Here is a 15,480-nt window from a genome sequence, read left to right on the forward strand (position 1 = left end):
GACTTTAGAATTCAACTACGTTTCCAATTCCATCATTCATTCTTTTTTTTCAATTCTTAAAGATTTTCTGATTCCATTGAGATGATTTTATTGCTTTAAAATGTAAGAAATGTTAATGGGCGGGATTGTTTTACAATTAATGCAAGAGAAAAATGGGGAGAGTAAGTGAAGGAAACTTGAGACAATTTTATTAAATTTTCTATAAGGTTTCTCAATATTTTCCAGAACAATAGCATACTAGTCAAATATATCCAATTTCTACAATTGGGTTTTCGAGCTGCAGGATGTTATTTGTTTCTAATAATAAAAGGGCCATATTTAGTTTCTGCTCTCTGAATTCAAAGGTAATTTCCATATAATTCATGCAAATTTGGTTGACAAAAGAAAATGTGAACATATTAAACCGTGAAATGGAATTTTATTTCTTATTAAATGTTATTTACACTATACAATGGAAAATGTATAAAACCAGACCTAGCAATTGATGTTCCAAAAAATGGCATGGACTTCATGCATGCAATAACAAATATCTAAAATTTATTACCTACCTGCCCATGTTCAAAGAGTGCCAAGGCCTTCGCACATACTTCATTCAGTTCATCCCTTGTCATTAGCTCCATCTCTTTCGAATGCTTTAAAATGAGTTCATATCATGGGTGTAACTTCTATTCACCCCCATTCTATGAGAATGCCAGCCATTTTTCCCCTCCTTACCAACAGGACCGAACTAGGACCGCTCCTACTTTCAACCCAAACAACTTTACTTCAGCAATAGGTGGGTACTTTCCTAATGCTTGCCGCCCACCAACCCCTGCTAAACCTTCTAGGCAGCCTAGGCAGCCCAACCAGCCCCAAGATGATGAAAAAAGGCAAATTGCAGAAATCAAAAGTGTGTTGCTTGATTTCACCAAGCAGCTAGAGGAGTTGAAGAGACAACAGGAGTGGGATTTACAGCAGGATAAGCTTGCTTATCAGGCTCAGCTTCAGCAACAACAAATGGGAGCCCAAAGACAACATAGGGAGTTCCTTGCAAGGCAACTTGCCTCTGCTAGGAAGAAAGAAATTGAGCAACTAGCAGCCATAGAGATACGGCTCATACAGGAGGAGGTTTCTACCCCTAGGGTTCCTAAGTTTGAAATCCTAAACTTCAGGCAGGGGAGACCTCCCAAGCCTTCAACTCCCCCCCTTAGTTTTAAAGTTTCAAGGGAGCTCTAGCTGTTGTTATACAAGTACCTTCTCTTCTGTGCCTTTTGCAAAACGCCCCACCACCTAGGCCCTTTCCTGATGCTATCTCCCTTTTTAGGGGCGGACCTGTTGTATGGAGGACGGATGGTTCCCATCCTCATCATGACGAAGGAGTTCAATCAGCCATTGGTGAGTCTTCATATGCTCTAAAGGAGGAGGAATCGGCAATGCTGCAGGAGGATATTGAGAACAATCAGTTGCAACAACAGGTCATTGAACATGAGGAGCAACAAGCTAGTAAAGAGGACGCTATCCTCTCATTTGACAATCTTCCTTTCTTTATTGATCATGAGAAGGATATGTCTACACCTCCCCCGGTGGTAACTCTGGAGCAACAAGCTAGTGTTGAGGAGGGCATAGGGGGTAATGTTTTTGCTGCAGATTGCATGGTGGATGGATCGTGCCATGAACCTGAGGTTGTTGCATTATGTTGCCTGGAGGAGGAAATAAAAACAAAGAGACAACCTGAAGATTTTAGATCTTCTTGTGAGGTGTCTCATAAACCCGAGATTTGTGATGATGAGTTGGTTAGCAACACATGTGATTATGATGTATGTTGGTTTTCCCCTATCCTTGAAAGTGATGATGTTGAATATGAAGTCTTCATTCAAGGGGAAGAGGTTTCTTTTGGCATTGGCGATGATGTGCCTAAGCTTGAATGTTTCACTTGGGACCAACATACCAAGTTTGATGACGTTGAGCAACATGTTGGTCACGCTGACAGTCTTTTGGTTGCTCAACTTGACAATATACCTGAGCTTCAAAGTTTCCAATTTGATGTGTCTGAAGAGCCCCCTTGTGCTAGCCAAGATGTAGATATGGTATACTTTTCATCACCATGTGAGTTCGATGCCTTTTCCTTTGGTTTCAACTCACACCAAGAGGAGGTCGGCTATTGTGAAAAAAATGATGCCCCCTTGTATAATAGAGATGCCTTCTCTTTTGCAAGGAGTAGTTCTTTTGATGCTAGCCAACTCCTAAAAAACTTCCCCCTTGCTACTATGTGTATGCTTCATGCATCCCCGAATGTCTCAGGTGGCTATTTTCTATGGCTTCCCTATGGTGGCAAGGTGAATGGCGAAGTGTTCTTTCACCACATGAGTAGTATGTGTGATCTAATGCATGCATACAAGAGATTTCAACCATTGCAGCTAGATGGTGAATGTAACAATGGTATGAGGGGGATCAGCTCCTTCAAAAGGTTCCTCTTTGACAATGGCAAAAGCATCAGTTGCCTCTTATTGTAACAATGTAAATATTAGTTAGGTTTCTTGTTTTCCAAGAAGTGCACGAGCACAAGTTGTTCCCCTTCAGAATGGCTGATCTTGATCCTTCGCAGGTTACAGAGGAGAGAGTTTTCTCCTTTCTTGCACTTGTGACTCAGTGCCCAATGGATGCTCAAGGCTTCTGAACTTCATGCTTAGCAGGCAAGCATCCCGCAGAAATCGCCAAAAATGTTGTCATTTTATGACACCCTTGGTCCATCAGTAAGAACCGATCAGAGATACGATCCATGGACCGGTGCTGCCCCAGTTGATCAAGGAGAAAAGCAGAAGAATTATGAGGTGAGAAGTGTTCTCTTGTCAGAAGGAAGTTCCTAAGCCTTCCCTTTCCTACCCCCAGAACTCCGGAACCCCCAGGTTCCCAAGTTCCTCAGTCTTCTTCCCTTCCCCGGAACTCCGGAACCCCAAGGTTCCGAAGTTCCCTTTCCTTGCCTTCTTCGGAACTCCGAACCCCCGAGGTTCCCAAGTTCCTTTCCCTTAGCCCCTCTTTGTTCTCCGGAACTCCGGAACCTCGAGGTTCCGAAGTTCCTTCCCTCCTTGCGTTTTCTCTGTTCCCTGGAACTCCGGAACCCCAAGGTTCCAAAGTTCCTTCCCTTTGCTGCCTCTCCTTTCTCCTTCACGGAACTCCGGAAACCCGAGGTTCCGAAGTTCCTCCCTTTCTTTCCCCCTCTTCTTCTGTTCCTCGGAACTCCGAAACCCCGAGGTTCTGAAGTTCCTTTCTCTTCTTCTTCCCTTCCCCGGAACTTCGAAACCCCAAGGGTCCGAAGTTCCTTTGCTAAGTCCCGCCTTTTCCTTGCCTCCTCAATTCCTCGGAACCCCGAGGTTCCGAAGTTCCTTTCCCTTGCCTTCTCCGGAACTCCGAAACTGCGGAACTCCGAGGTTCTAAAGTTCCCTCCTAGCCTTTCTTCCTTTCTTTCTCCGAAACCCCTAAGTTCCAAAGTTCTCTTCCTTTGCTTCCCTTCTTCTTTCCCGGAACTCCGGAACCCCGAGGTTCTGAAGTTCCTTCCTTAGCCCTTTTTTTAGTTCTCGGGAACTCCGGAACACCGAGGTCCCGAAGTTCCCTTCTGCTCTCCTTTCTCCAACCCGGAACCCCGAGGTTTCGAAGTTCTTTCCTCGTCTTCCCCACTTCGGGAACCCGAGTTTCCGAAGTCCTCGGACTTCCTTCCGACTTGCAGCACTTCCGGATGGTGTGATCAACACTCAAAGCTTTAAATGCTCCGACGACTCTTGTGACTTGTGTGCCTTCTTTTGTGGAGCTACAGGGGTGCATTTAATGAGTTTGCAGGATTTGCATCAAGAGAAGTACAGGGCCATACTTATTTGTGGTTACTTGTGTCATGCCTACATGCTCTGACTTTCGGATGTCAGGCAAGCCACCTTTTGGAAGTCCCTTTCTTCTTGGGATTGCGTTGTCAGGGTATGGTCAGGTTGCTTGCATGTACACAATGTCAGGTGCATGCACTTTCCTGCATTCCCTAACTGACATTTCCCTGCACACAAAAGGGTCAAGGCTTCTCTTCCTTGACCAATGGTCTCTCCTATGCGACCAATTTTCTATATAAGGCTGTTATGCCTCATTGTAAAGGGTTCTCTCCCTGCTAGCTTGAGTTGTTCCATCCTCTTTCACTTCTCTTGTATTTTTCTACATTTTGCAACTGTAAGTTGGCCATTGGCCTTATAATGAATTGAAATCACCATTCTTGCCTTCCTTCAACTTATGTATGATGTGTATGTTTCCTTACCTTCATCATAGGTGTATGTTTTGTGGCTCTTCTCTCATATATGTTGTGTTAAATTTATTTCTGAGTGTGACTTGTGGGAAACCTTCTCCCTTCTTGACATTCAGCGAATTCTAACCTCCATACATGCATTGGGGTCACTCATACAACTGAAGTTTGTGCATCTCCTGGGTGTTTCAGTTGATTCTTTGTGTCATTTCGGGTAGGGAGAGAAACAATCTCTTCTTGGTGCATCACCTCCTTTTATTTTAAGCATTTCTCTCTTCCCTTTTCTTTTGCAAGTCAGTAGGATAAGCTTAGGAGTAAGTTTTGAAGTGTTGAGTTGGTTCAACACCTGCACCTGGATTGAGAAGAAAGTCAGCCTTCTCCGGAGATTCAACCCCCTTGCGCAAGGTCCCACACTTCGGGGTTGTTTCCATGTTTCACAAGGCTGCTGAGTTGATAGCTCAGCAAGGGTGCAAGCTTTTGTGATAACAGATACCATGGCAGGCTTGGCCAAAACTCCATCAATTGCTACTAGCTTCGGAAAAAGTAGATGGAAGATTTAATATTCTAGGCATATTAAAAGCACATGAATGCATGAACGCTATTTAAATTTTAAACCATCAATTGTGTGGAGAACAATGGCAACAATAACAACAAAACTATAAGTAAAAGGTAATTACTATATACGAAACAAAAATTAGTCCATGCATTGACAGAGAAAAATACTACGAGATGAACAGATGACGAGTTGATCCAAGAGAGCAATTCAAAATAACTTCAACTTTAATTAGCATTAAGTTGCTGAAGGAAACAGAAAAGGTTTGACCACATAACATAACAAAATCAACCTCCCTCATTACAAACAATGCAAACATGTAGGAAGAGCTTGCATAGCATTTTAACAGTTGGCCATGACAATCATTATTGACATATGATCTTGTTATATGTTATGCCTTTCAAGGAGAAAAAAAAATAACAGAAGTTGCAGAAAGTTGACTACTAACCTAAAAACTACATTAGAAACATTTGAGTAAAAACTAACCCTTTTGAATCCAGGTTCCATGCTCCCTGAAAGCACAACAACCACCGGTGCCTCAGTGCCAGTAATGCACATCAATGTCTTCCATATTACCAAAGCTGATGTAACAATCATTCCTGGAAAGTAACACATAAGTATACACGTAAATTTTTGTCAAAGTATTCAAGTGATCGATTTAACTAACTTATCAAGTGTATGAATGATCTTTTCAAATCCTCTCATCATAAGATGGAAAGCATAACTTAAATAATTAGCAATAATTGAGTTTGACAATCAAATCCAAAAAAAGGTAAAATGGTTGGACATAACTTTCAAATAAATTGACAATGTCATATGCAAGCATGACAAGATTTTCTGCCATGGAATTACAAGGAACTATAGCTACATTAAACTGTTAAACAAAATTCAAGATAAGAATTCCTGAAAAAACAGTTGGACGGCATAACTCAAAGTTAACATACAATTTCTTTAGAACATGTCGTACTGTTGCATATATCGAAAAATTTCTGGCCATTAATATTTTGGATATAGTAGACCTTAAAGCCTGGAAGCCTTGAAAATTGAATTATACTGCTTGCTAAAATTCTGTAATAACTAGATGTCATGTACATACTGTCTAATATGTAAAAATCCAACTTAAAACAAAAAGAAATAATTTATAATTCGCTTTTGCTCTACATAATCATAGAAAATCGGATCAACACTAATTATTATTGACATTTTTCCTAGGGTTCTGAGTGATGCCAACATTTTTTCCCTGTAAGTGTTTGTTTCCAGTTTCTAAAGCTTAACTGCTCCTAAATTTAAAACATGATCTCATATAGATATTTTTGAAAAGTTAAGTTTGTGAGTTCCAATATTCTTTGGGATCTCAGAGCCATATAGTCCACCATAAACTGATTTGATGGAGAATGACTGCCCTCTAAACTGTTCTTGTGGATAAAAATATCATTATCATTCACTCTTTTCGTTTGTAAAATATGAATTCCATAGTAACTGGAGTGTGTTAATATGTATATTGTATGGTTGTTGATACCAACCTTACCAAATCTTTTTAGGATACAATATAGGGGCATATTTGTACGTGTCTATGCAAAAATATCAAAATATAAAACAAACATGAATTTGGATGCATAAACTACCTATTGTGTCCTGAAATCGTTACTCACAATTCTAAAGGGATCAATCTACTTCAAGACAAGGGCATGTTTTTCTTGAAAAGTGGATGGATCATCTCATCAACAAAGAGTGAATGATAACAAACCAATTGCTAAAAGCGGATAATCTCTCTGTCACTTCAGGCTCAACTGGACCCAAGAGGGTATTCCTCGAGGCATGTCAACAAGCTTGAGTACAAACAAAGATAGATAAATTGCAGATGCAACAATAGTACCCAATGTACACCTAGCCCCAAAAGCTATCACTAGACCAATGTAATGTCCCCATTTTTGCGCCTCCCGAAGCATCAGTCATCCCTAGCGATTACCCTATGGCTTTGGTCTCCGTAGGCTAATGGAGCGTTTAGGGGACCCTTTGTGGGTGTTTCAGGGCTTCCCAGGTGACCCTTGGGTTGTTTCTTTCAGTGCACTCCATCTTAGAGATTCAGTTTTTTGGTGGTTTGCCTTCCAGAAGTCTTCCAGGCTCCATTTGAGCATACTATTTTTAGTAAGTCTCTTGAGCATTTTGGTCCTATACTTACTATTTATAGTAAGTCATTTGGACGATTAGAGGGTACCTCGGCTATCAATGGGTAGTTGGTAGAATAAATTAAATGTCTCGATATTGGCATTTATTGGAGTTAATGATTAATATTAATTTTTTTAAGTCTCCACTTTAATAATATTAATTGAGTTAATGAATTTAAATATAAGGGGACATAAGGTGCCTTTATTGCATAAATTATATTAATGATATAAAGTAAATTTTTAAGCCTCATTGGGATGCCAACTTTATTAAATGCCATTAAGAGAAATTAAATGCAAATTATTAAAAGCATTTAATTGCTTAGGGGTCGTGGATTTTGAAGAGGCGTATAAAAGATTAATTGAAGTCTTTTAATTCATTCATTCACTTATTCATTTTGGAGAAAATTGATGGAGATTGAAAAGCAAGGGTTTTGCTGAAGCTTCAAGCTTTCTGGGAACAGAAACTCTCAGAGGGGACAGTACCTGCATGTGTGAGATATCATATTCAGTGGATAATCTTATCCAGAGATTATACTTCTGCATTGGATTTGATTTACATAATTGAAAACGGGCATTCAGAGGATCAATTCAAGGGCAGATTGAAGATCGATCATTTGCAGATTTTAGACAGTTTAAAGGTTCATACTTCCAGCCGTTCCATCTTCCAAATCAGGCCGTACTTTCTCAAGAGTTGGTCGTACATGTTGCAAGGCTGCGTGGGCTTTTTGAAACAAGTTTTCAGAGCTGCTGTGGATTCCAATAATCAACAAATATCATCATTCAAGGAGGCATTGGAATTTATGTATCTGATTTGTATTTTCAGGATCGATAATATTATTTGTAGCTGATAAGGGTATGTATTGTGAATCATTTAAATGCAATCTAGAATTAAGGGTTTGAAGAAATTGTGCTTTTTACAATCTAGAATCGGCACCTTATAAGTTAGTGCTTTTTACAATGTAACAAGGTCCAATGAATAGGAAATGTTGAAACATTAACTTTTGCAAAAAGTGGTACTCAATTTCAATTTACCAATCAAAAGATATTAAACAAACAGATTCCTATTAAATTGAACTATTTTAATACATCTACACTAAGATCAGAAGAAAATGCTCTAAGGAGATATCATACCTATCCATCCAACTACACATTGGAATTGGAATGAAATGAACTTTCCAATGACTATTCACAATCGAAAAACTAACTCCTCGTTCGCAAGTTACAGCAAAAGAAAAAGTTATCCCCTTTACAAGCATTTGACAATTATCAAAAAACACTAATTTAAATTGACAGCTTTAAACAACCAATTGAAGTGATCAATTTCAATGGTATAATACTGAAAAAAAATCATGTGCTAATGTTGCCTTGCTGTTTGGAGGACAAAACACTTGATCAAGTCTAGAGCCGTTGTCGATTATGCACTTGGAAATGGTGATTGTCTGCAAGTCGTTGAAGAGTTGATGCAGAGATTTACACTATCATGTAGATACTAAATCAAAATGACTATTTAACTGCAGATTACTTGGTGCAGATGTAGAGAGGTCAAGAGGCCAAATGCTGAGATTGTTGACCGAGTCAAATCTTCAAATAGTCATCGACCACACATGGCTATGATATAAATTCTAGTGCTGCCTAATTAGAGAATAAGCCAAGTTAAAATGAATATGACTCGACATTGAAGGAATTTGGACTCTTGCAAAGCTCTCCAAGTCAACTTAACGAGCCAAATAGATACTCTTAGTAGATTTGTGGCCTTGGTGTGTGTTGACATGTCTGAAATCGCATTGCTGCAAACTCCATACGGCCAACGCATAATAGAATAACCAGCTAAGTATCCTATCCTCTCTTGAGATAAGGAAGTCCCTAATGCTGTTTTTTTTATATTTGATCAAAGGGGACGACCTCAAGGTTTCTTTTGTTAGGTCTTGACTACGGGATCTCTCAGTGGTCTAATGTGTTTATGCTGGAAACACAAGGGGGACTTACGTTGAATGGGTAATTTATAGATAAGTTCCCTGGAACTTTTATAATCTTTTTATCAAATGATTTCGGTTAGTTTGATACTGTTTTGGTGAGACTGCAGATTTTCTGGATAAAAAAGGGGAAAAAAGAGGGAAGGATAGAGAGAGAGAGAGAGACATGAAATGTAAATTCTAACTAAGATAGCAAATTCAGTCAAGCAGACAGACACCTCCAAAGTAACTAGATTAAACATCACCAGCTACTCAAGCACAATGTTTGCATAAATCCAATGCAATAAGGAAACTTGAAAACAGTCTTAATTCTTCGCATTAATTCCTGTAAATTTCGCCAGAGCTTTTGCAACAATCCAAGAACTTCTTACAAAAATGAGGGAAAACCAGTCCCTTAAATAGACTCCAAAAAGGATGAATGGCCTAGATTAATCTAAACAAGTGGCCCAGATTCATCCATAAAGCATGGCTGCCCATACCCATAAATGGGATGCAAATATCAACAACCACCCCAAAATGGGCAATAACTACCCAAAAAGGGATAATTACAGCAATTTGAAATAATCCAAAAGGTGCATCAATAAAGTTTTACATTTGTTGACCAAAAGTCAAATGTCACTTTTTGGTGCAAAAGTGCACTTTTAAGATTTAGAGGGAAAAAAGCACTTTTGAGAAATTACTTTCTCTATTTCAGTCTCACACTCCTTTTCAAGAAATTGATCTTCGCCATGCAAGTATTCCCGCCATAAATCACGACCTGCTGCCCATTCCTCACGAACGTATTCTTGGAACCTGATACATAACTGGAAGAGCAGACTGAATGAAAGCATGGGAGGATGGCAAATTTTGTATTGCATGCCTTCGAGATACTGGTCCACGTGCTTTAAACCGTCCTTCCAGCTGGAGCGATTACGCTCAAAGCATAATATGTCTGAATGGAACTGACCAGCAAAACTCAAGTCCTTAGTGGAATAGGTAATCCTATCCGTTCCCAATCTTTCTTCCCAGTCCGGTTGGATTGCATTATCGGACAAGTCGTTTATCCATCCCGAAACCATTGATCGGAGGATGGTCTTACCTAGTTCTTGCATTTCCCAGAATCACTTCACATGCGTCACTCTCCTTGTCAATAATTTCTTTGGTGTCGTTCTTCATGGTGATAGTCCAGTACCATTCCTTAAGAACACTGATGCTATGAGGATCTAGGATGGCAGACAATGTAGGAATCTGAGCGTGTGTCCAAAAAAGAGCTCTCATGAGGGGAAGGGTAGTGGCTGCCACTTCGTGCATGTGAAGGGATTCCCTCTTTACCTCTAATAACTTGACTAGAGTGAGCTCTTGATGGAGGGCCATTTCTTTTACTTCCTTAAGGATTCGCTCTCCCTTTTTCTTGATGTCTTGAATCCATTCCCTAACGGCCTTTGCGGTGTCCCGTACTCCTTCAAATTCTATTGTGGTCCTTTGCGCCAATGCCGTCGAGGGAATATGGGATTCGAAGGCATTGTGTAGTGGCCTTAGGAGTTGATCGATGTATCCCTCGGCTTGCTCAGCACGAGCCCGATACATGTCCTTTTCAGCTGTTATCTCTTCGAGCTACCTGAGTATATTCTGCACTGAATCCTTAAATTCTTTTTTTTCTTGCTCTTTAGTGGCTCGTCCGATGGGGACAGTTGTGATGCTATAATCTGCCAGTGTAATCTGATCTGCTGGCTTGTCTACAGGCGGGGTGGCAATGTGGAGAGTGTGGTTCCTTTGCTCGTCTTTGGTCACTCTGGAATATGCCTTGGGCTTTTTCTTCCCCTTAGCTTTTGCTTGGTCCATGCGCGAGAAAATATCCTCTAGATCAATACGTGGTTTGGTGGTGGCCTTACGCCGGGCTCTGGCAATCAACCATTCTTGAGGCACTGTCTGGGCTGATAATAAGGTTAAGTCTGCATTCTGTTCTCTGACGTTCTCAGCCAACTCACCACAGATTCGCAGCAGCTCTGCTACCGGAGGAGTGAAAGAGGTGTGAAGCTCTTTGCTTGCAACTGAATTCTCCCCCATTTAGCTAAACAACTGCCTTACATCCTCATGTGATGGTCGTTCTTCAGCTCTTTCGAGCTCATGAGTCTCATCTATCCTTTGCTCTCCTTCGACGGTGGAGTCATCTTTGGCTGTATTGTGGAGCAGCAACTCGTGACGGCTCTGTTGAGTAGGTTCATGCACTTTGACCCCCTGGGTGGATGGAATCTCTCCTTCCTCTATTTGATTGCCCAGTTTGGTCAATTCGAGGGCTCTTAGCTCAGTGTCTAACACATCGGGCGCAGGAGGATCATTGGCTTCAAATGCATTGATGTCGCTCTGGGAAGGCGGAGCAGGTATACAATCCAATTCTACTACATCGTCGGACGAACTGGGGTCTTTTGAAGATGAAGTGACCTCTAGTCTCTTTATAGGAATCTTTTCCCTTCTTGTTCTTTTGGACGTCCGAGTCCCTCTGCAAGCCTTAGCCTTCTTTCTTTTCTCTAGTTTCTCAGTTTCTTCCCGGGGTGCACTAGACGTTCCTTCATCTTCTGAAGACTGAGAATCGAGGCTGCCCATTAAGTGGTAAGTGAACTGGACTCCCTCATGGATTAGCCTTTCAATCTGCTAATGTAACCATTGATCTGTGTACCTTGCTGGGGCTGCCATGACTGCCTCAAAATCAGTGATTGGGTCCTGGGACCAATCGACGCCTGGCAAGAGATGCCTTACTGCTTCAAATTCCCGGACCTGGAGGCAATTCCCTGAATCTGTGAGCTGATCTGGGACCCGACGGTATTCAAAGAGTTGCATTTGTTGCACACTTAGTCTAGAATATTCCCGCCTCCTGACCTCGTAGTCATCAAAGCAATTCTTCCAATAGTCTTCAACTGATTCCTTTGCTCTGTACCGCCTACCATAGGCTCTCTTCGCCAGATTATCATGATCGAAATATTTTCTTGGAAAATGGTCCTGTAGGCCATAAGAGGCCAACTCTACAAGGGACTCCTCTGCTAGGGTAGGGGTCTTCAAGTGGACATCATGGTTGCCTATGATCATAGGGAATGTGAATCTAGCCTACTTGCTTTCTCGGAGTAAGATGTCGGCCGGGCGTGACTGCCTTGCAACCTCCATAAGAATTACTTTGTCGGTTGGGTACCGTGGAAGTCGGAGAGGGGCACATTCAAAGCCAGCTATTCGGATGTAGGAGAACCTTGGGAACTGAATGAACCAGGCTCCATACCTCTGTACTAAAGTAGTAGCTTGCTCTGAGAGCCTTATGTGTAATCCTCCCTGCATTAGCCTGACCAGGCGCATTGTGAAGGCGTCATTGACGCGCTCATACTGGCCAACTGCATAAGCTGGGTTGCTCTTTTCCCTCTGAGCTATATCTTGGTAGTGCAGTTGCGGGTAACAATCATAGACCTTCACCTGACCAGGCCCATTCCCGATTTCACCTTTCATTATCAATCCTGGCAGTGGCTGGTTCTTGGCGAACATATAGACCAAATAAGAGGTCATGGTGAAGTACTTCTTCGTTTCGAGCTCAATCAGTTGAGTGTGGATGTTATAGCTTATGATCTGGGCCCAGTCAAACTTAGACTTCCCAGCGAAGACCTGCTTTGTAAAATAGAACATCCACTCTTCAAAGTAGTTGGATTTAGGAAGTCCCATGACTCGGCTGAGTAATGTGATCATATCCCCATGCTCATTATGAAAATCACTTCGTGGGGTCTTCTTCCCAATTCTGGCACTTGAAAGCCTCTTCTCTTTGTACCATTCTTCGTTGATCAGTGCTTTGCATCGGGTCGGATTCATATCATATGCCCCTTGTGCTTCATCTATGGTTGTAGCTGTGGGATTGTTTGGAAAGGGGATGTCAAATGCATCGCCAATGGCCTCGGGAGTGAAGTTGGCGATGGTCATGTTCTTGAGGAGCACCAATCTAGAATTTGGCTCATAATGTCGGGTAGCCTCTACCACTAGCTCATAGTTCTGTACTGCTGGAGGAAATCCTGCCGCTTGGGCGATGCCACTTTCCACCATTTGTCTAGGCTTGCCATATGCGTTAGGTGAGAAGACCCGATTCCTGAAGTCTTGAATGTCAATATGGCCAAGGTCGGTATCACCAACATTGTTCTAGACGCTCTGCACTTTTGACTCCCTCAATCCTCCCCTCTGATATTGATACTTCATCCTTTCTACCTTGCGCGGGATATCTGATTTGGATGCTCGCGATGTCTCGGCTGCAGCGGGCATTTTTTATGATTCTACCGCCGATTTAGGCATTTATCCTGCACAGCCGGACGTGGATTACAAGGTGATACAAAAGAAGTAAGGCGGGTTAGATAGAAAATACTCCAGCATGCCAGGATTAATTTAAAATTTAGAGTGGACATGAAGTGACATTTCTAGCTAAAAGGGCTTGATCAACTTTAACCACAGCATTCATGAAGATTTTTTGATTGCGAATTTATACTTAACGCTTTCTGGATTTTGAATTAATTTTCAGCAGAGACAAAGCATGAAAAGTTCTCCTAAGTTTGAAAATGCAATTTCTGGTTAAACCTTAGGAGTGAATTCCAAATTTTGACTACTTTGAACAACGTTTTACAAGCGAAAGAGATGCAGATTTCAAAAATTCAAGCATTTTGATCAAATTTCACGCATTTGTCTATTCGATTTATAAGTATTTCAGATGATCATATGAGACAAAGCGTACTTACCTGATGAGAGTGGATGGCAAGAGATTGCCCGACTTTGCCGCGTGAAGACGAGTGGACGATTCTGCGAAGTTTCGAATTCCAACGGTTATCTCTTTGATTTAAATTTTTCGCGGTTATTGGACGAAGGAGAATTTATCATTTTAAATGGTTTTTACCCTGGGTAATTGGCAATCTGAATTTGAATGCCTTGGAATAGTTTATACAACGTTTTACCTTGAATTACCTTGAATTGCGCGAAATGAGCCTCCTTTGCCTTACAAAATCGAACGTGGTCTCCTTTATATGAAATGCAGCTGCGTGGAGGGGGGGGGGGTTTATCAGATTTGAATGGCGTTTATCTTCTTATTTTCGGACCTTGGAGAGCTTTGGAGGCCCTTTGAAATTTAAATTTTGCCTTTACCCAGCCCGCGTGAACTCCGGAGCTTCAACGTCCCTTGCAAGCTTGGAGATTTCCAACCCTTTAACAAATTTCGGAAGTCTTGGGGTTTTCGAACTGGAGACTTTCGGAGCACTTAGCATGCTTCGCGAATTTTCAAAACTTCAAACCTAAACGCCTATATTCGCATGCTTTCGCCCCTTCGAACTTCGAAGCTTTAACACCTTCTGTGATTTGGAGAGTTCGCGATTTTAACCTGCTGGAGCTTTGGGTGTTTTGAAGTATATTTCGCGATTTTGAGACAAACTTCGGAGTTCTCAGCGTTTTGTATTTATCAAAATTTCGGACCTAGGGAATGATTTTGCAAATCTTGTGGCTATCGAATGTTTTCACTAATTTCATCGCCTTTCACTTTCGGCTCCAGGGTCCGATTTTGAGGATTTAATGTGAATTTCGGACCAAAAGACGTATTATGCAAAATCGATGCTCTTTGAAATTTCGGAGCAAGGGTCCGAATTTGGGGTTATAAAGCGAACTTCGGACCTGGAGGAGCTTTTTACATCTTTCGACGCTTTTCATATTTTTCATATTTCACCCCAGGGTCCAAAAATGAGGACTTAAGGCGAATTTCGGACCTAGAGGGTCCTTTTGCAAGATTTCATGTTTTTTTACATTTTCGTCTCAGGGTCCAAAAATGAGGAAGTGATTTTCGGACCTTATGACATTTTTGGTGAATTTTAAAAGGAACTTCGGACCTAAACGCGTTTTTTCAAACTCGATACACTTTCCCATTTACCCCCCAGGGTCCGAAAATGAGGACTTAAGGCGAATTTCGGACCTTTACCATCCTTTTGCAAACTTCGGAGCTCTCAGCACCTTTTGCGATTTGTCATTATTTTGAAATTTCAGAGCTAGGGTCCGAAAATGGGCGTCTAGAACGAATTTCGGACCTGGAGGAGCTTTTTGCAATTTTCGCCTTATTTCACATTCTCCAGTTTTCGCTCCAAGGTCCGCAAATGAACGCTTAAGTGTTTTTCGGACCTGGGGCCACCTTTTGCAACATTTAAAAGCATTTTACATTCTCCAGTTTTCGCTCCAAGGTCCGAATTTGAGCATTTCAAGTGAATTTCGGACCAAGTAATAGATTTTGAATTTCGAAATTTTCGCCCCAGGGTCCGAAATTGAACGCTTTAGTGTTTTTCGGACCTGGGGCCACCTTTTAAACCTTGTGAAATTTTAACCTTTGGCCTCTGGGTCCGAAATTCAGTCCATAAGGCGATTTTGGGGACTTAAGCAAAATTTCAGACTCCAGACCAGTTTTCGCCAGGTCTACAAACTTGGATTTCGGAGGCTTCAGAATTTCAAGGCATTCGGGCAAGTTTCGTAGCCTTGGCATTTTGGTCAGGAAATTCGATCCTTCATCAG

The 15,480-nt window shown here is 41.4% G+C and overlaps 1 protein-coding gene across 7 annotated transcripts in view; it reads right to left on the reverse strand.

Moving 5' to 3' along the window:
• The window catches only part of LOC131065061 (uncharacterized), a 254,398-nt gene that overhangs the window by 211,250 nt on the left and 27,668 nt on the right, over positions 1-15,480 (reverse strand). For all 7 annotated transcript variants that reach the window (XM_057999457.2, XM_057999456.2, XM_057999455.2 and 4 more), the window contains one exon: positions 5,295-5,407. In XM_057999457.2, the coding sequence (XP_057855440.2) occupies positions 5,295-5,407 (113 nt within the window). The remainder of the gene's footprint in view (positions 1-5,294; positions 5,408-15,480) is intronic.

Source organism: Cryptomeria japonica, chromosome 11 (genome assembly GCF_030272615.1).
Source record: "Cryptomeria japonica chromosome 11, Sugi_1.0, whole genome shotgun sequence".
Lineage (NCBI taxonomy): Eukaryota > Viridiplantae > Streptophyta > Pinopsida > Cupressales > Cupressaceae > Cryptomeria > Cryptomeria japonica.